At 37.8% G+C, this 22,092-nt stretch overlaps 1 protein-coding gene across 1 annotated transcript; it reads left to right on the top strand.

Annotated features, from left to right (window-relative positions):
* The first annotated feature begins 81 nt into the window (after positions 1-81).
* On the top strand, positions 82-21,454 carry MTR4 (RNA helicase, ATP-dependent, SK12/DOB1 protein). The gene is made up of 14 exons (XM_077355213.1): positions 82-567; positions 3,902-4,102; positions 4,206-4,424; positions 4,901-5,239; positions 6,070-6,174; positions 8,444-8,554; positions 10,632-10,882; positions 15,330-15,453; positions 15,806-16,088; positions 16,294-16,448; positions 17,579-17,728; positions 17,808-18,040; positions 19,215-19,479; positions 20,956-21,454. Exons 1-14 carry the CDS (start codon positions 301-303, stop codon positions 21,232-21,234), a joined length of 2,982 nt encoding a protein of 993 aa, XP_077211328.1. The 5' UTR covers positions 82-300; the 3' UTR covers positions 21,235-21,454.
* Positions 21,455-22,092: the final 638 nt, after the last annotated feature.

The following is a 22,092-nucleotide window of genomic DNA, read 5'->3' as shown; positions in this document are numbered from 1 at the left end:
GGGCCGTACCTACTTTTTTAGACTTCACGTGTTTTCACGGCCACCCATCATATAAATTCTCTACAAAAGCAACGGTTTAGATTTTCTTATTCCTCTCTTTTCAGGGTTTTAGGGTTATTGCGCTTCAATAAAAAACCTTGAGAATTAGGGTTTCAAAATCCCGTCGGATCCGATCTCTGTAGAGAGGAACCCTAGAATTCCCATCTCTTAAATCCTTTCTTTCAACAGAAACACCTCAAATTAGGTTCTTTTAAATTTCCATCAAGGTCCTTGTTTTTCCCCTCTACCGTTAAATCTTTCATGGGGTCTCTGAAGAGAAAAACCCTAGAAAACCCTAATCCAGAATCCACTCCTCCAGAGAAATTACAGAGAGAGAGAGAGAACGGTTCGATCCATCTCGACGAACCTATAGCTTGCCTGCATGATGTTTCGTACCCGGAAGGTTATGTTACTCGCTCAAAGCCCTCTGCGAGAGAGAATTCGAAACCCGCGAAGGAATTCGAGTTCGAGCTCGACCCATTTCAGTCCGAATCGATCAAGTGCCTGGATGACGGTGAATCTGTCATGGTAAGTTGTGATTTTTTGCCCAGTTTTGAAGTCCTTTTTGTTTAGTTCTAATTCTATAATCTGAAATTGTATGATTTTTTTGAATGGTAAAGCTGAAATTGTATGATATGCGCATATCAGCATGGTTTTTGTTTAATTCCAATTCTATAATCGTAAATTTATATGATATGTGCGTATGATTATGGTGCTTATGGCGTCATGGGTAGTTATAATCTAGTTATCATGTAGTTGTGGGAATGTGTTTTAGGGTTGTGGGTGTTAGTTATAGTGATGCGGCAATTCTTTGCGTTTGTATTTAAGGAATTGTATCTTATTGTAAATGAAGAGAATTTAACGGCAATAAAAAAAAACTTTGTTTAGGAGGGTAATGGTTTCTCTCGAATTGAACTGTTAGAAGGTCCGGTTGCCTTGAATCAACCATTCCCTTCCCTTTTCTATCTCTTTTTCTTTGTTAATTTGTTTTACGGCCAATTACACACGTAACATTGTATAATTAGGATACAGAGTTTCAAAAAAAAAAAAAAAACCTAATACTCTAGACAACAGATATGCCCACTTTTTTGTTGTTGTTGTTTTGAAATGGATATACACTTGTACAGATATATCCACTTAGAGAGAGAAGAAAACTTTAAAGCTCTGTTTCTTTTGAGGTATAAATTTGTTTTACATCCATTTTACATTGAAAGAAACTGAGCCTACGTTGATTGATTTCTTTCCTTCAGTTCCATTCTTTTTAAATACACCCTATAATTTCATTAATTTGGGGTAACTATTAACAAGGAAAGCAGATAAATTAGAAATCTCTGAAACTAACCCAAAATTAATCTAACAATTTTTTCTTCTTATACATCGTTTCCATTAAAAAAACATTTTTTTAATAGCAACAGAATTTTCATTGACAATAGATCATTAAAGTAGTAAACCAAGGCCCGATTGAGATGAGCATCCCACACCACCATTTCCGTATCCCTCTCCCCTCCTGTACACACCTCTCCTTCTCTCCTTCCCATTGCCGTAAACCCCCCATCCCACCCCACCATTTCCATACACCCTCTCCACCTCACGTGCATCCTGTAAGCCCTAATTCCTCCCACACAGACGTCACACCCTCCCAGAGGAAACACAAAGAAACATGAGGTGATATGAAGGGCCTGGACCTTCATGAATATGCTGTTGCACTTTCCTTCACTTGAGTCGGGCCCCATTAGTAACCATCACTTCAAATAAGTCACCTTGTTGAACTTCTATGTTTGATCTCTTCACCACAACTGGGTCCAGGATGTTGTGAGTGCTCATTGAATCAAATGGGATCATGATAAGCTATTTTCTGATGGATCCTGAGACCCTCATGGTTTGTGTCTCAAATGACCTAGCTATCTCATGGCCAAAATATTTGGAGAAGTTTCTCTTGGTTCTTCCTCCCCTTCTCCCCTTCACCCTTCTATTCGAGTTCTTCACCAACAGCCTCTCTTTTTCTGCCCTCCTCAGGCCATCACCTGTCCATTAGAATGAGTTTTGTGTCTTACATTTGTGACCTGGATGGAACTTCTCATCACAATTATAGCACAGATCGTCTCCCTTCGTTTCTTCATCCCCATGGGCGTCAACCTCTTAATAGGTGGATTTTGTGACTTTGAGCTTTTTGGTGCTGCCGTCGCCTTAGCTGGTCAGATTTGTTCCATCGTCAAAGTGTTGTGATGTAGGATCGGGAAGGGAAATAGAAGAAAGAGGAGAAAGAAGTAGAAGAAGAGAAGATTGGATATAGAAGAGACGAATTTAGGGAGAAGAAGAGAATAGAAGGAGAAGAAGAGAAGAAGAGTAGGGGAAGAAGAGAATAGAAGAAGAATAGGGGAATAATAGACGAAGAAATTAGGGGAGAAGAGAAGAGAAATAGAGGAAGGAGAAGAAACCAGTGGTCTAATATCTGCATCATGTTGTAAGCTTCTCCTCTCGAACCTATACTTGTGCTCAGAGAATTAGACTGAAATATTTGGACCTCAAACCTAATCTCATTCCTCAATCCCAAAATAAGAAAAAAAACAAAAAAAACAAATGAGAAGGTTCAGGCAATCATGTGGTTTGATTGGCCAATCTCTGAAACTAGTTTTGGTACTCGCTCTGTGGTGCTCTCTCTCTATTTAGCCAGGACACAATTGGCCAATGCCAGCATTTAGTTCCTTAAGGAACGCTGGCCATGACATCTCTCCTGTGAATTTCACTATCCACTGTTACCACTAATGTGATTTCTATTCCAAGTGAAAGGAGGCTATGCTGACCTTCTCATCTTTTGGAGTCCGATGATAAGAAAAGAATTGTTCTGCCCGGCAAGCGCAACCATCCAAATCTTCTCCTTCAAAACAAGGGAAATCAAGCTTCAATAGATCTATGGTCCAAATCTTCCCCTTGCTATGGTCTCTGCACTCTAATGACTGATCCCCCCTCTGATCCTTCTCCTCTTCACCGTGAGACTGACGCTGTTAACTCATCATATTTAGACTCTATTGACGTGATATTCTGAAATGATGTGACACAACCCACTTGAGTGCCCTACATTCCTTTTCATTATATTCTTTAAATGCAATTGGTGTGGCAGGTCCCATTGGCATGGCTGACTCTAGTGAGGTGGAGGTGCGTGCGGTTCACCAAGGAATGAAGCTTCTAGTGGGAGAAGATCTTCATCGAGTGGTGGTTGAGGGGGACTCCCTTAATGTGAGTCGTTGGTTGATAGGCTCTCATGTTTTCCCATGGAGATTTGCGGATCTTTTTAATGAGATGAAAGTCATAGTGGGCGATACGTCTATTTCCTTTCGCCATATTAGGAGATCTACGAATGGTGAGGCGGATAGGCTGGCTAGGGTTGGGGTTCGTTTGGAGGCATTTCAGCAGTTCTATTTTCTTCCGCCCTGATTTTTTTCTTCTCTTTGTTGTCCTTTTATTTCTTGTATAGCTTCGTTGTACTTTCTTTCTTCTCCTTTTCTTTGTTCCTGTCCATCTCGGTCTTTTTTTTCTATGATATCTTTGACCATTAAAAAAGCATTATATTCTTTAAATACAATTTCCGTTTGTGTGGGGCTCCATAATATGCATGACTGTAAATGCTGCTGAAGTTTCTTTAGAATCCCTTTTGTAATTAATTTTTTCACAAATACATCGTTTGGTTTCAGTTGCAACAATTCAATTTATTATATTCTTGGTTCTTCCAAATATTTTGTTGTTGTTGTTGTAAGGTTCAACAGGTTATCGTCATTTGTGATTTTCACCTTCATTGACTGTTGAACATACATGAAGTTATGTGCTGTGCACAACTTAGTTATCACGTCCCGTTTCCTTATAGGTATCAGCTCATACGTCGGCAGGGAAGACTGTTGTAGCACTATATGCTATTGCCATGTCTTTGCGAGACAACCAGCGGGTCATTTACACCTCTCCAATCAAGGCTCTCAGCAACCAGAAATACCGAGAATTCAAAGAAGAGTTCTCTGATGTTGGTTTAATGACTGGAGATGTAACCATTGAACCCAATGCTTCTTGTTTGGTAAGATTGGATGCTCATTTGATGCTTTTCTTGGAATTTCTTCTTGAGACCGAAATCAGTTTAGGATATTCAAAATCTACTAATTTTGACAGTCGATTTTCAGGTCATGACCACAGAAATTTGGCGTAGTATGCAATACAAAGGGTCTGAAATTATGCGGGAGGTAGCTTGGGTTATTTTTGATGAGGTGCATTACATGCGTGACAGGGAAAGAGGTGTGGTCTGGGAAGAAAGCATTGTCATGGCCCCAAAGAACTCACGTTTTGTATTCCTTTCAGCAACTGTTCCCAATGCAAAGGAATTTGCGGACTGGGTTGCAAAGGTTCTTTCATTGCTCCATATTTGTCTTCCTGTTCTTTTCTCAATATGGTTTCATTAATTGTCTATATTAGTGATAGTGTTTTCATTATATATGAGAAGAGAAATATGTATGTTAAGGTTTTTGGCTATTTTCTGCTTGTAAGTTGGAAATTTGAAGGTTCTTGAGTAAATAATGTGATTTTCTTTTGTCAAAATAAATTTATTAAACAAGACGTATCTACAGAGAGCAGTCCGGAAGAGCTCAGTATATACATATGTGTAGGGTTCCAAATTGTTGACTCAAACACTTTCCATTTTCTTATCAATCAATCTTGTCTGCCTTAAAATCACATTCCATACGAATATAGGGAAGAAGAGGATCGTAGAATCTAATCAAATCTTAAGCATTTAGGGTAGAACCACCTAAGCATGAAATAGTAACGATATTGCCACTCAAAAAATAAAATCATAGTAATGATATTTCCATCCTATATACAGGTCCACCAGCAGCCATGCCATATCGTTTATACGGATTATAGACCCACACCACTTCAGCATTATGTGTTTCCTTCTGGAGGAGATGGTCTATACTTGGTGGTGGATGAAAAGGGAAAATTTCGGGAGGACAGCTTTCAAAAAGCTTTAAATGCACTTGTTCCAGCTGGCGAAGGGGGCAAGAAACGGGAGAATGGAAAGTTGCTAAAAGGATTACTGGCAGGCAGATCTGGTGAAGAAAGTGACATCTTCAAGATGGTGAAAATGATAATTCAGCGACAATATGACCCAGTGATACTTTTCAGCTTTAGCAAAAGAGAATGTGAATTTCTTGCAATGCAGGTAATAGTTTTCATTTATCATGCATCATTTTTTTATATTTATAATAGTAGCAGGAGAAACTGCATTCATGTTTTGCCCTTTTTTCTCGGATAAATCATAAATGACATTGTATTGACTAAAACATAAAAATTGTCGTATGAAGAGCAATGATTTCCCAAAGTGGAACGCATATTGGGATACAATCTCGTTAGCAAGATTAACTAAAATTCAGATAGTTACATTAAGACTTGTCGTTATAGTCGGGAAAACTTCAGTTTATAGTGAATACTTCTGTTGTTTTTCGGTATAGAATCACAAATTTGATGTTGCATGGCTAAATTCCTTTTGGGTGATTTGGGTACCTTTCTGTTACATTCTTTATTGGTTATGGCATGGCTTGCTTGAGGACGTCAACTAGGCATCACCTTCTGGTGATGATGGACATTATAAAAAGTAGGGAGAAAGTTTCCTGATGGGTTTGTCACATATGGTCTTAGATCGAGTGCCATTTTTCTATCTTAAACATAAATAACGGAAACTTTCTGCTGAGAACATGGTAATTTATATTGGTTTCTGAATCTGAAGAAACTTAATGGCAGTGAAGTGCTCAGTGAAAATATGACGTGATATCTTGAAGCAAATCAGCAACCAATTGGAGCAACTTTAGTCATTCTTTTGGTTAGGGAATACAAAACATGGGTGCACCAGGGTTATTGAGTTTTTTCTTTTTGTTTTTTAATCTACTATTGTAGTGGCATCTGGTTCTAACTTCTATTTTGAGGCACTGTAAGACACTTATAATTGATATTTGATAGTTGGTTAAGATACCGGTCTTTCTCTATGGTGCTCAGATGGCAAAGATGGATCTGAATGAGGATGATGAGAAAGCGAATATTGAAACTATCTTCTGGAGTGCAATGGATCTGCTTTCGGACGATGACAAGAAGCTGCCTCAGGCATGGTGCTATTTACTCAGTCATTTATTATTTACATTTGCTTTGAAAATTGATCTATATATATGCTTCTCTGAATTCTCTTTTCCTTAGTGGTTGCACTCTTCTCTATGCTTTGTTGTTTTCCACTTTTCCTATTTTATTGTTCATGCAAAATACCAGGATGCATAGGATCAACCTATGGAAAAGTAATATATGGAATCGATAGATACGTTGTTTTCTTAATGATATATTAGATTATATGATGTCATATGTAATATGTGTAATATTGATTTATCAGGTTTTATATTTTATTTAGAAGTTACTAGCATATTGCAATCACCAGAACTCCATGTAGAAATTCCCTTAAAATTTTAATTCTCCTTCTCATGCTGGGACAAGAGAGGGGATTTTCTCATATCATGTGTTATGTTTCTATAGATATCCAATATACTCAACATGTTTTCAGTTGCCAGACATAATATTTTCGTCGTTGCATTTCAACATAGAAGAGATGGATTTGGCTGTGTTAAGTTATCATAGTTTTGGAGTCTATCCTATTTTCATGAGTTAATGCATTTATCTCGGTGATCCCCAAACGACGAAAACATCTCTTTTGACTGTGTTAATCCCAAATCCCAATGACCAGAAACTAAAGCTCTCATTTTCTGTTGAATAGTAGTTCGGGTAAGTCTTGAATTAGTCCCTCGAAAGGTTGATGCAAATAAATGAATTTTTGTTCAAAGTTTTTGAGCTACATATCCCCGCCTAACTCCCATCTATCTATTTTGTTTAGTTATTTACTAGACCAATTATAATATGGAAGTCCATTCCTATTATGACATAGTCATGAGGCACTTAATGGACCTTTCAAAACTTGTCAAATCTCTTATTACCGGTAGGGCTCATGTGCATGGACAGGCTTGTGCTTCCTATTATCACTTGTATTTTTCATGTACAAATATTGTTGTTGTCTCCTATCTCGGATACCCTCTTCATATGACTGCAGATATGCGAGTTTGTCAGTGCATGTAATGACTTTTATGGGTATATCCTTGTGTGCATTTTGTCAAGTTAATTGTGGTTCTTTCGGGGAAATTTAAAACAGTGTGTGTGTGTGTTGAGAAGACGGGCGTGGGGGTGCGAGCGTGGTTGTGGCTCCACGAAATCGAAAAGTAGTTTCCCCCCCTAGGGCTCTCCTCTGTGTGTGTGTGTCATGGCCTACCAAATGAATGGTTTGGATCACCCTAAAAATGTGGGCCCACCGTGTTTCTAGCCGTCACCTCATATAAGCTTATATGAGGGGCCACTCATACTCACTTTTCCCTCTCTCTCTCTCTCTATATATATATATATATATATATATGCTATCAAGAGAATAAAGGGCACTTAAGTTGTGGGTCATGGTATGAAATAGGTGTAGATCATGGTGAGATGTGGGCTCTAGCTGATGTGGCAAAACCCCACATCTAGGATACCAAAATGAAAACAATGCCAAAATAAGAAATGCGCCCAAAATAGAAACTACTCTAAAAATAGAAACTATCCTAAAATAGAAAATGCTCACGGCTAGATCACATCATGTTTGTTTATATTTCCGAGTTAGTAGAATAATAGACCACTATATCGAGTACATCTTTTCTGTACCCAATGCAATTATTCCATTTTTTTAAAAGATTCCAATGCAATTATTCCATATAGCTATTATCAGAGACTTTTGGATATTTTGGAACCACCTAAATAATAAAAAATCCATGTGTATTTGTCAAATTAATTTCAGGGAAATTGGTATTCAAATGCAAGCTTGGTATTCAAATGAAGCTTGAGACTTATAGAAATATATACAAATGTTGGACATTTATGATTAAAGTTCAGGAATTGCTAGAATAAGCACGTACTAAAAAACCATCACATAAGCAAAAAAAAATCACCCGTAATGGTTTAACAATATCAAAAATCTAGTGACATGCGCTGTTTCATTTTTCATTTTATTCTTCGTAGGACTTTTGCGCTAATTGCATCCCTTTCTCCGAAGAAGTTTTAGTGTTTCCATTCTCAGTAAGGAAGACTGCAGAAAATATCGAAACATCTGCATGCAGGTTTTTTTTTTTTTTTTTTTTTGCAAGTGAACATCTGCATGTAGTTTACATTTCATCATTTTAAATTATTTATATATTTGTCACATATTCCTGTTTAATCCTTATTTGGTTTTCCTGTAGATCACGACTGTGTAAATAACTTCTCTACGTTTTCTTTGCTTTTGTATTGCATTTTGATAATTGATTACCCACAGGTTTCAAATATGCTACCCCTGTTAAAACGTGGGATAGGTGTCCACCATTCTGGCCTGCTTCCCATTTTGAAGGAAGTGATTGAGATACTTTTTCAAGAAGGCCTAATCAAGGTTGGCTACATACATATAATGCCTACTTATTTATTCTTCTCAAATGTTAATGGTGTTCTTCTAGATGTCAAATTTTGTATTGATAATGAAATGAGTATCCAACTAGCAGTAGAGCCATATATTTGTCTAGGCAATCGTAATTGGCTTGAATGCCTTATTTAGTTGAAAATTGAAATTGAAAAGTATAATATACAATTCTTTATGATTTATAGGTGAAACCTTGTTGTGTAGCTCCTATAAATTACTGGATATCGTTATTTTCTCAGTATAGGCTATAGAGTCTAGTAATAGAGAGGATGCACTCTGTAAATTTCTTCAAACAATAGGAAGATACTCTTCACAGAAGGAAAACCTGTTCACTGTCATCCAAACTTCAAAGCATATCAAAGATGAACCAAATGTATCTAATTTTGAATTGCTAGCAATCCCTTGAAATCCAATACATGCATAACACTAGCAATCTCTAGGACTGGTATAATGCCTGCTACTAACAGCTTGTTGAAATCCGATACATGCATAAGCATCTTCTACGTTGGTAGACCTGGCAAACGGGTGGGCCGGGCCGGGTTTCACCCAACCTATCCGGGTCGTACGGGCTGGGTAAAAAATGACCCGGAATTTTACGAGTCACAATTTGGTGAACCTGGACCCCACTCGTACGGGCCGGGTGGACCCGCGGGTCACCCGTTTTTTTTTTTTTTTTTGGCTGTTTTTATTCCCACACTATAATAGGATGATCCAAACTGTCCATGTGATGGGCCATAACATAAATAGGTTGTGCCCAAAAAATCATTTCCATAGGATGATCCTAGCCCTCTGATCTATGGAGGAATTGCATATTATTATTTATGGAAACCTCTATAGATCAGAGGGCTAGGATCATCCTTTGGAAATGATTTTTGGTGGGTGACCTATTTACGGTGTGTTCCATCACATGGACGGTTTAGATCATGCTATGATGTGGTCAGTACAGTACTTTCTGAAAAATACAGGACTATAAGGGCTTACACCATATAAATCTCGATCATTTGGGTTTTTACGGGCACCCGTGGGTCCACCTGGCCCGGCCTAGTTTTGACGTGACCTTTATGGGCCGGGTCAAATTTCTACGGGTCACTAATTTAGTTGCCCTGACACTGCCCGTACGGGTGGGCCGGGTGGACCCGCGGGTCTGGGTCACTTTTTGCCAGGTCAGGTCTATACGCTGGGGATGTAAAATTTCCTTTGAATATGATGGATCATGAAGAGATAGATAGAAGTGGAAGAGTATCCATGTGAATTACATATGAAATGTGGTATGTACTGAATTATTAAACATGTGAGATAATGCATATCACTAGCTGTTCAATGTTTTTAAACCATTTTGTGTTTTTTTTACTAATGTGATGGTTTTTGAATTTCTATTTGTGCTTATTCTAGCACTTCTTGAAGATTCATCTTAAAAGTCCATCATTTGCATTCCAGCAAGATTTCTATAAAAAATTCACATGTTTTCGTTTCCGTCATGATTGAACCCCCCCCCCCACACACACACACACTACCAACCATTTGCATCTGAGTAACTGCACATCTTAACTCTCTTGTCTTCACTGATTTTGTAAACTAGTCCACAATCTACAATTCATCTAAGGTATCTCAGAACACATTCACTTGCTCAGTGTTTGTAAGTGTTCCTCTTGAGAGTCATGCAAATTTTAATCAACTTGAATTTTTTTTTTAAAAGATAACGATTATATTAAAAGGGAAATGATATCAGCATACCCATGCTTTAATAATTGCACAAACCCAATTGTTTTTTTCCTTTTTAATTGGTTTGTAAGAGCTTTTTGGGAACTGTAATAACCCTTGACAACTCTTTAAATAATAAAAGACATGATGGGTGAGTGCAATTACCAAAACATAGTTGTGCTGATATCATTTCCCTATTAAAAAAAAGAAAAGAAAAAAGAGACCCTTAGAAAATATATGGTTCTCAGTCATGCTGCTGCTTTAGCTATGTGTTTTCAAGGTTTTGTGCACTTTTAGTTTCCTTTGTAGTATTCATGGTTGATTTCTGTGCTAAAGCCTTGTATTTTAGTGCTTATTTGCCACAGAAACTTTCAGCATAGGTTTGAACATGCCTGCCAAAACTGTGGTGTTTACAAATGTTCGGAAGTTTGATGGGGATAAATTCAGATGGCTATCCAGTGGAGAGTATATACAGATGAGTGGCCGTGCTGGACGCCGAGGTATTGATGAACGTGGCATTTGCATCCTTATGGTGGACGAAAAACTGGAGCCTTCCACTGCTAAAATGATGCTGAAAGGGAGTGCTGATTGTTTGAACAGGTATGAATGTCTGTTTTTTTTGCGTGGTGGTAATATTGGCGGGGGGGGGGGGGGGGGGGGGTGTGATGGATTGCAGGTGTGAATTTATGTTGCTGCTAGAATTTTGATTTACTGGCAATTGTTTTTTTCTCTATGATTTGGCCGACACTTCGAATTTATTGCTGACACCCGTGTCGTGTCGTGTCCGACATGACACCTGTGTCGACACTCCTTTAGACACTTTTAAGTGTACTGGTAGTAGTGTCAGTAACTTTATGTGTATGTACGTGTATGATTGTGCCACTATTTCTAGATTTTTAGGGGTTTCCATGTCAGATACCCCGTATCCGTGTCAAAACTCAGCACACAAATCAGTGTCCACAAATCATGATGACATTTTCTTTCTATTTTAGCCGTGTCCCCGTTTCTAAATTTTGGGAGTTTGCCGTGTCCGTGTCGACACGCGACACTCGTGTCTGTGTCCACAAATCATAGTTTTTTCTTGACTTTTTTTTTCTCTCTAGAAGAGAAATAGGTTCTTGAGTGTTGGGATTATGATATTATTTATTATATTGAGAAATTATATTACCCTGCATGTAGCGTGATTTTCTGTGTTAAATCCTATATAATGCTGAAGCTATTTTGAGAAAATCATTAACATATGGCAATAAAGAAAAGGAGAGGATATCAGTGTGTTTCTTAGCATTGAATGCTTTGAAATGGTTAGAGCACTATTTGGATAAGGCAACAATAACCTATTTTGACTTGATCTGGACATAACTCATTTTGACTTGATGTGGACATCCTCTTAAGACTTTGATTCCAAGCTAAGGGCTGTAGAAGTCTTCGGTTTGTCATGCCAGTCCACCTTTCACTAGGTTATTTACTTATTTATATTTATCTTCCATGCACATATTACTTAGGTCATCTTTTAATTTTTTTATTAATTGCTATGTTTAGTTGATAAACTTATTATATTTTATGTATCACTGTTCTCCTTTATTTCAAATGGTAAGAAATGCTGGTTAAATAATGCAAAAGAACACATTTTCTTGATCTGCACGTCCTCTGGGCATCTCTTGTCTTCTTTGAGAATATCTGGTTCTAAGCTTTAATTTTTTCTCTTGACCTCAACACAATCTCACTCCTATTGTTTTGGTGAAAATTGCAAACCAACCAAGAAAGTTGGATTAAGCCTTCACTGGATCTGGGACTTTAGTTAACGTAGCTCAGTGAAACCGGGTTGCGATCTTCTCTGACTTTGCTATGGCCAAATTTACTTGACAAGAGTGCGTCAGAGTTGGCTCATTATGGACCTCAAAATGTGTCATGAGTCATGACTCATGATCAAGGTTTAAAATTTCGGTTTCGGTATCGGGTTCGGCCTCAAGCCGAAATCGAAATTTTGGTCGAAATTTCCGCTGAAATTTTGGAATTCCGTCTGAAATCTTGGATTGACACGCTGTCGGTCCAGGCCAAAATTCGACATTTATGCAATTTCAGATTTTGGACAAAATTTTAAACCATTTTTTTTATGGGTTCATACATCTGCAACGGCTTTTAGGTTACAATCCAGATGTGCAGGAAAGTTGTCGGAGAAAAGGGATGGAGCTTCCACTGATATGAAACTTCTATTGATTTGTGGTGTGAAATTTATTCATGGAAATTCAATGTGTTCTCTTTGTGATGATCAACATGGCATGATCTCATCTACCTATCCGAAAACTGGTCAACTTTATTGGAAACTACCTGCCCCCTCAGTGTTTCTCTGTCAGCATCCCAAATCACGCCAAGCTCTAAATTGGGTCGGTCACCTTGCTTCTGAACTTGGAGTGTAGTTGCACAACTCTGGTATGTTGGTATTTTCTCACTTTGGAGCAAAATACGATCATGCTTAGAGTCTTATTTGATGCGGTCCCAAGCTCAAGAATCTCCAATGCGCCCCTAAAATGCACATATTGTTATGGAAAGCTCTCCTCATATATCATGCATCACTTCTTTTATACAGGATTTATCCTTGTTTCATGTTACCATATTTGCAAAGTGTGTGGAAAATTTAGTGACCACTATCTATTACCCTCTCTCAAGTTTACTTTAGGCATGATAAATTACCAAAACTTGATCACATTCTCCTTTTCAAACTTAGAAGATGAAAATTTATGCAACAGTTTACAATTCACTTTTGAAATGGATTCTTCAAAGCCTTTTGAAACACTATGTTCACTGTCACCTAAATTGGTTCCTACAGTGGTCTCAGTGTTTATGTTCTCCAGCCTGAGGAGATAAATGCCATTCTTAATGACTTTAGTTTGCAACATGATTGTTGAGAGGCTTGGTGATTATTTCATTGATTTGAGTCTTTAGAGTTGTTTCTGGTTTCTTTTGGTTAGTTGTCATCATTGACACGAGCTTGCATTGACCTGGCATTAGAATGTTTGCAGTTAATAATATATTTGAGGTCTTAGGGAACTGTGTGTGAGGAGAGCAGTCAAGTTTTCTCTTGTGCTAGTGTTATTTCTCTTCGTAAAGAGCAAATTGATCCATTTCCCAAGTTGTAAGCTTTAAGGAGGTTCTATATTTACAACTCATGAAGAAGTTGCAAATTTAAAATGTTTAGAAAAAAATACAGACATCAAGTTGTAAACCTGTCATTTTTTCGTATACAGTAATTCTAAATTATACATTTACCCTTATCATGCATATGTAGTTACTGGAACACAAGAAATCACATACCCCCTAAGTTTACCCTACACATTGGAACAACGGAAATTAAATCTAGGGTAAACCGAAACAGGGTAAGTAGTTTACTCTGAAACGGTTTACACCGAAATAGAATACCCCCTCGTATTTCCCCTCACTGGAACCGACCCTAAAACACCTTAGTTAACTACATTCCCTCTAATGTGCAATAATGTGGAAAGTGGACTTTCTGAAGCAAACTTAGACAACTAAAATGGGGAGACCTGATTAAATCTCTTTGTTTATTATAGAACTCTCAGTGGGAGCTGAACCAAAATTGGAGTTTGCAAACTCACCACAATTATACTGCAAGAAAAATCAAGAAGAACAAAAGTTTTAAGAAAAATTGTATCCTAACAATCACCGGTAGGAATTTTTTTCGTTAGTATAATCCATGGGTCTCACATGTTCTGTTTGTATGCGATTGGACCCATTAATCTGGTGGATGACCACATGTCCAGCCCATTGCCGTTGGTCCTACTTTGGTTGGATGTCCTAGCTCGTGATCTATGATGTATTTTTAGGGTTCCAACTAGAGAAGCTAAACCCTTGGTTTTTGTTGGCACTAATCTTTCGGGTGTGATGTTCGTTCTGCGTGGGGCCAGTGCCATATGTATGGGTCAGCTTGTGATGAGGCATCGATAGACCTGGCAAGGATTGACCCGGACGCGCCGGTCGACCCGGCCTGCCCGTAATTTCCGGGTCTGGGTCAACATTTTGTGACCTATTTCTAAGTTGACCCGCAGGTCAACCCGGCCCGTCAAAACTGGGCGGGTCCGGGTGGACCCGCGGGTGCCTGTAAAAGTGAGAAACAAAGTAGTTTTTAGGTAATTGTCATATTTCTGTACCTCTTGTTTGTAGTTTTTTATGTAATTGTCATATAAAGAACCCTTTTTCGGTACTTTTTTCGTAAATTTTCTACTTTATAGCACTTTTTCCGTAATTTTCCTCTAAAACTTTAGTGCATTATGATTATTATTGCTAGCTTTTTCGGTACTTATTATTGCTAGCCACCTTTCCAGAAGAGTATTTCCTTGCAGTTTTCACCACGTCTAATAAGACAAATCTCTCAACACATCAGTTGCAAAGGATGGGCGAGAAGTAGCCTTTGGAGAAGGTGGCTAGCAAATACCTATAAAAACTAAAAAAAACAGAAAAAGCAAAAATTTACTAAAAACACGGGTCGACCCTACGGGCCGGGTCATTTTGACCCGTAAAGCCCGGCAAATGACCCGGTCCCATACGGGCTGGGTCAAACCCGGCCCGCCCGTTTGCCAGGTCTAGGCATCGGATCAGTGGTCCCAATAGCATGTGGGACCCAAGGTTGATCATTAGGATCTAATCCTAATGGTGATCATTAAGTAGTCACTCTCTGGCTAATACGAATCTTAGCATTTGGAATTTAAATGGAACTATAAAAAACATTCAAATATGGAATATTGAAACATAATGATATATGTACATTTCTTGAGAAATGCTATAAATTTTTGTTATATGTGGTGTTTCTGTTTGTGCTGCTGACTTTTTTTCACGGCTGTTTGATTTGTTTTTCTGATATGTGATTGGTCACAAGTTTCTTTGCAATCATTACTTGTTCATGGATCATATTTGATTTATTTTTTTGAATGACTCTGGTATCATATTTGATATGGCTATGAGTGACAGCTTTTATGGTTTCCTACTATTATTCTTTTGTGACTTAACCTGATACATTTCCCCTTACATTTAGTGCTTTCCACCTAAGCTACAACATGCTGTTGAATCAAATGCGTTGTGAAGACGGTGATCCAGAGAATCTACTTAGGCATTCATTCTATCAGTTCCAAGCTGACCGTGCCCTTCCTGATCTTGAGGTCGGTTGCCACTTCTAAGGGTTTGATAGTCATGGTTTTAAATGTTGGTTTCGGTGGCAGTTTTGGCCACAACCAAAACCGAAATTTTTTGGTTTCGGCTGAAATCATGTAAATTTTCGGAAAACAATTTTGGTATTTTACAAGATTTAGGTGGAAAAGTCAGCCAAAATTTTGGTAATTTCGGCAATTCTGGTGGAAATCTTAAAATTTCGGTGAAAATCTTGTAAATTTTGGTGAAATTTCGAATTTATGTACTTTCGGTGTCGGTCATGGCCAAAATCCAAAATTTCAGCCGAAATTTAAAACCATGTTGATAGTTTGTAGTGTTATGTTTTTGGACGTTTGTATACAGAAACAAGCCAAGCATCTGGAGGAAGAAAGAGACTCAATTGTGATTGAAGAAGAGGATAGCTTGAAGGATTATTACAACCTCTTACAGCAGTACAAAACTTTAAAGAAGGATATTCGTGATATTGCATTTGCCCCGAGGTACTGTTTACCCTTCTTGCAACCTGGCCGACTTGTGTGTATCCAGTGCACGAGGAGTGATGACAATACCCCTTCTTTCTCCACCGAGGATAATGTTACCTGGGGAGTCATTATAAATTTCGAAAGGGTGAAAGGCCTTTCTGAAGGTAAGGGAATCAATTTTTTTTTTTCTTTTAATTTCATAGGTGTTCAAGATAAATGATTAAGCTCAGGCTTGGTGTCATTGCTATGATTTGTCATCTAGCAATTTAGCATCTTGGATGTTTTGAAGTTCATTTCCTTAACGGTAGTGTATAAAACTCTCACTCTGCCTTAAGTCCTTACATCTTTTTAGTTGGACTTCTTTGATAGATGATGCGACTAGAAAACCCGAGGATGCAAATTATACAGTTGATGTGCTTACAAGATGTTCGGTGAACAAGGATGAAGTTGCAAAGAAATCAATTAAGATTGTTCCTTTGAGAGAGCCTGGAGAGCCTGTTGTTATTTCTTTGCCTATTTCTCAGGTGAACTCTTGGATTTCTTCTGAGTTTGGTTAAGCAAATAAAACCCCTTAGTTTTTTATTTTTTCTTTCTGAACCCGAAAAAAGTTGTACGGCCATCGAACTAGTATAACTTTTTGAACCATTATCTTAAAACATCTTAAAGTATTTGAATCATTAATTTAGAAAAAATATGAGTTGTTCTTACACTGAATTCAGTATTTGAATGATGATTTAAAAAGAAATTCAGCCATTGATCAGACGGATAAGTTAGCCCTATCTTGCTCTGCAGAGCATTTAGTATACAAGACTGACAATCTCGACCACTCTGTAGTCTATACATGTCGTGTACGACATTAATTATAGTAATGGCAACCAACGCTTTTCTACAGCTTGAGTGAGCCACATCAGCATGCTAACAAGGAATATGTTCTTCATGGAATTGTAATTTTATACCACTGATCTTCAAGTTTAAAGAATGGCATTCCGATAAAACTTGGAATAAAAAAATGTTGTTAGCCTGAGTACGCAAAATGCTTATGTTGCCAAGTGGTGGAAATTTTCCCTATCTTGCAAATATCATATCAATATTAAAATTTCTCCCATAGATAGTAAAAGGACAAGCCGACCCCAACTAGTTTGGGACAAAGGCTTAGTTGAGTTGAGTTGAGTTGAGATAGATAGTAAAAGGACAAGCCGACCCCAACTAGTTTGGGACAAAGGCTTAGTTGAGTTGAGTTGAGTTGAGATAGATAGTAAAAGGACAGAGCTAGCTGGTTTTTGGAGAACCGGATAATGTACTTGGTGTTTAATTAAACAAGCTTGGTCTGAATGGTTCAATGCTCAAAAACCTCGAAAATAGCCAAGAGTGCAACTTTGACTGCTAAAATTGCCAGTTCCTGTTGAATTCCCAGTCCAAGTTTCCGTTTTTTTTTTTTTTTTGAAAAGTAATTCCCAGTCCAGTTTTTACAACATTGATTAGAATATCTCATTCAATTTCCTTGAAACAGCTCAACATTGGGGGAGTATGTTTGAATTGATGTTAGATTATCAATTTAGTATGTATGTTTTATTTGTATTGTTTAGAATATTATTTGTTACTTCATACCCAGGAACCTTGAAATTCTGAGTCTGATAATTTTAAATTTAAACAGATTGATAGCTTAAGTAGTGTCCGTCTTATCATACCAAAGGATCTTTTGCCACTGGAAACTCGGGAAAATACTCTGAAAAAGGTTTCGGAAGTTCTTAACAGATTCTCTAAAGAAGGGATGCCCCTGCTGGATCCCGAAGAAGATATGAAGGTGAGTTGTGCCAAATTTTGCATCAATGCTTAGTGTTCTTCTCTCTTTTATTGTTCTTCACCACATCATGTGCATTCAGGTTCAAAGCAATTCATATAAAAAATATATTCGTCGAATAGAGGCATTGGAGAGCTTGTTTGACAAGCACGAAATTGCAAAGTCTCCTCTTATCCAGCAGAAACTTAAAGTGTTGCAAATGAAGCAAGAATTGACGGCCAAGATCAAGGTGATTAAAAAAGAAATGCGCGCTTCTACAGCATTAGCTTTCAAAGACGAACTCAAGGCCCGGAAGAGAGTGCTCCGGAGGCTAGGGTAATGCTTCTCGACATTTTTAGTATAGATGCACAACAATACGGAAAATTGGTATATAGTATATTGCGTTAATTCATGCGTAAATAGGTGAATTCAATAAATATATATGAGGTGTTCAGTGTTATGTTTTAAGGAGGATCAAGAACAAAATGAACGTCTTCCCAAGAAAAACCTGGACCAAAGTCACAAATATCATTCTAGGGAATTTCTCGGCAAGGGAAAATCTCGGGATTTATTAATTCTGTTTTATTTTTTCGGGTTTATATTGGGGAAGAGACAATAAAAATAAAATTATTTAAAAATATATAAATTAAGATAAATAAATAAAATATTGTTAAAATACCCTAAAAATATCATGATATTATCATGGTAGATGAAAATATCGCCATGTTTTTAAAACTCGGGATTATTTCGGGATTTTGTCGTTTTATCAAAATGTCACGATAAAATCACTATATTTTGAAAAGGGAAATGATTTCAGCGCCACCATGTTTTGATAAAGATGCGCGAAGCATCTTAACGTTTAGTATTTGAAGTGCTGTCAGAAGAATACTTCAGTTATCAAAAAGCTCTTACAAGTCTTTAAATACTAAACGACTAGATGTGTCGCTCATCTTTATCAAAACATGGTAGTTCTGAAATCATTTTCCTTTGAAAATATCGAGATATTTGTGACATAGACCTAGACTGCTGTCTCTCATTATAAGAAATCGAAAGTGTTTGTATTAATTTAAATTGGGAAAGTTATAAACCCATTTTCACTTAAGATTACTATTTGGTAAGCTTCCTTGCTGCTCAGATAACCAAGCTCTCCAGTAGTCATATTCTCTGTATACTTGTCATTTTTAGAGAAGCCGAAACGTGTGTTACTTTTTAAAATTGGCTCTGTTGGTTGGTTTCAAAGCAAATTTCTCATTTCTTTTGATTAGAGAACTGGGAGCATTTTCTGATGCTGATCATACCTAACTTGCACCTGCTTGGAACACGTAAAACCTTTTTTTTTTTTTTTTAAAATCGACAATTAAAACCTAATTTTAGAGCGAATTGTTATTTGAGCCACATTTCAATCGTTGGATATTAATTTTGCATGTTACTCTTGTCAGATTCTCATTTCTCGGGATTCTATTTCTTTGCACTTCACAGGGTTATATTTATTTATTGACCTGAACTGCAGGTATGTTACAAGTGATGATGTTGTGGAGCTAAAGGGGAAGGTTGCCTGTGAAATCACTAGTGCCGATGAATTGACTTTGACAGAACTAATGTTTAACGGAGTGTTGAAGGATGCAAATGTTGAGGAAATGGTGTCTCTTCTCTCATGCTTTGTGTGGCAGGAGAAGCTACAAGACGCCCCGAAACCCAGGGAAGAACTTGACTTGCTCTTCTCTCAACTACAAGACACGGCTAGGAGGGTTGCCAAGGTTCAGCTCGAGTGCAAGGTATGTGAGAAACCTTCTCTCTCTCTCTCTCTCTCTCTCTCTCTCTCTCTCTCTCTTGAAAATTGACATTTATATTCATAATAGCATATATACAGGGATTGGGGACCAGTAGTCCCACCCCATTACAAAGAAAGAAACCCAAACCCAAAAACCAAAAAATTCCCCAAAAGAAAACCCCATGATATCTTGCCCCAACCTTCCAATCCAAATTTGGAAACAAGGGTAGAAGATGACCCGATAGGCGAAAGACCAATGTCTCTCATGCTACCCCAACCTTCTCTTATTAATTATCCTCATTAATTCCTATGGTCAGAGAAATCTCTAGTCTGTTTCTCAGCAGTTTCGGACTAGGACACTAATATGGTTGTCCTAGCGTTATCCCAAAGTTATTGAATTCACAAAAGGTGGGGGAATTGTCGACAAGTAAAATGTGAGCTACTTTTAGTACCCAAAATGTCTTGGAACCTTGAGATTACAAAAGAGCCATGTCACACGGATTCTTCCGCCATTCAGATACGTTTCGGATTCCAATACTTTGGGATTCTTTGCGGCACTTGTAGATTCGTTTATCTGTTTTTTTTTTCTGAAGACTACTTCCACAAGTTTATAATTACGACATGTTTTGAGCTTTATCCATCCTAACAATATGTTTTTATGTGAAAATAATTCATTATTTACTTAAATTATTCAAGTTTTCAATATATTATAACTTTATTATTAAGTAAAAAAATTAAAATTTGAGAACTGATTTAACTATTTTAGCGAATCCACACATCTAATTCCGATATTCATACTGTACTTATGCAACATAGCCAAAGAGTGCCTCACATAGGATCTTTGCAACATAGGTTACCCTAATGGACATGTAGGGGCCGTTTGGATAAGCAGATTTTAGAATCTTGGATTTCCTCCAAATCAAAGTTGGGAGACGAGAGAAGGAGACCAGCCATCGTTTTCTGTTTTCTCGCCCTTCTTTCCGTCGGCAAGAGAGCGGGAGATCATCCCATGTTTCCAGGTTTTAGAAATCTCAGGATGAGGGAGAGATTTCAAAAACCTGGATTTCTTACTTCAAATCCAAGAAACGCTGTCATGAACCCTCTTTTACCCCGTTTTCAAATTAAAGCCTGGATTCTAAAATCTGCGTATCCAAATGGCCCCGTAGTGATTTGAAAAGCCATCATGATGATATTTCCGCGATTGCATGAAAAGATATGTTGATCTGGATAAAGGTAAATCCTAGTAGACTCGGGTCAGTTATTAATTGAACTGGGGGATTTTAAATAGTGATCCAAAAGGGGGGATATGTTGGCCCACTAAAGGCAACTAATATCATCGGTCGATTGCTGTTTTTTTTTTTGTCATCTGAACAAAACAATCTTTGAATGCTCCCATTCATTTTCCATGCACAGTGTGTAACCTTTTCTGTAGAAAATGGTGATAATGGTTTTTGTTCTTCATGTTTGTTTGAATTATCAGGTACAAATAGACGAGGACAATTTTGTGAATTCCTTCCGTCCCGACATCATGGAAGCTGTGTACGCATGGGCGAAAGGTTCCAAGTTCTATGAGATCATGGAAATTACACAGGTTTTTGAAGGTAGTTTGATTAGAGCCATTAGAAGATTGGAAGAAGTTCTTCAACAGCTTGTTCAGGCAGCGAAATCCATAGGAGAAACCCAACTGGAAGCAAAATTCGAGGTGGCTGTCGCCAAGATCAAGCGCGATATTGTCTTTGCTGCATCTTTGTATTTGTAGAGAGTTTCTCTTAAGAGCCAAAAAAAAATCTTCTGATTCAACTGGGGTTCAAGAAAGGAGATCCCCCAATGGTAGAGATTGCACATTGCATTCATGTGCAGTTGTATCTGATGTAAGTTAGTTTTTGAGGGGAAAACAGGATTATGAACTGAGCAATGCTATTTAATTGATGTATTTTTGCCTATAACCAATCCAATTGAATGGTTGGAGAATTTTCTTACGAGCAGTATGTATTTTTGGTGGGTCCCATCATGATCAGGATCGTTGATCTTGTGGGTTCCATCGTAATTAGGACCATTGATCTTGAGGGTCTTATTGTAAATTGCTACGATTGTTCATCTGTTTGATGTGGGACCCATCTGCTAGGGCCCACCATACACGGGCCCACTGCCTAAACATGCTATTGAATGATTCTAATTAAGGGGACTGACAAATGCTCCTTGATCAATAGCTAGGATCGTTCAACTGTTTGATGTGGGACCCATCTGCTAGGGCTACCATAGACGGGCCCACTGTCTAATATCCAATTAAACGGTACTTAAAGAACTGATATTGGCACTGCCATTTTTTTATAATGGCACTAGTCACTTTGTTTTATAGTTTTTGGATCCGATGTTGATATTTTGTGTACGGTAAAAAGATGGTGTAAAACGAAATGGGTCGTGCCGTTATCAAAATAGAGTAGTGCCAATATCATTCAACTGATAGTCTATTTCCCAACAGTAGAAGGCATTTCACGGACCAGCTGTTGCATGAGAGAGCAGACACATAGGATGAATAAATGAAAAGGACAAAAAGTGAGTATATGTGGCAGCTCTCTAATGCAACAGCTGGTACGAGAAATGCCTTCTGCGATGG

Source organism: Tasmannia lanceolata, unplaced genomic scaffold (assembly GCF_043159265.1).
Source record: "Tasmannia lanceolata isolate RefF3 unplaced genomic scaffold, GAP_Taslan_0.1 ptg000015l, whole genome shotgun sequence".
In the NCBI taxonomy this organism is placed as follows: Eukaryota; Viridiplantae; Streptophyta; class Magnoliopsida; order Canellales; family Winteraceae; genus Tasmannia; species Tasmannia lanceolata.
The sequence above is the reverse complement of the archived record's forward strand: the minus strand, read 5'-3'. Positions and strand labels throughout refer to the sequence as shown.

Coding starts and splice junctions, on each gene's coding strand:
- MTR4 (XM_077355213.1), top strand. CDS start 301: ATGGGGTCTCTGAAGAGAAAAACCCTAGAAAACCCTAATCCAGAATCC. Junction 5,240..6,069: donor GTGAATTTCTTGCAATGCAG/GTAATAGTTTTC, acceptor TATGGTGCTCAG/ATGGCAAAGATGGATCTGAA. Junction 16,089..16,293: donor GGTGAAAGGCCTTTCTGAAG/GTAAGGGAATCA, acceptor CTTCTTTGATAG/ATGATGCGACTAGAAAACCC.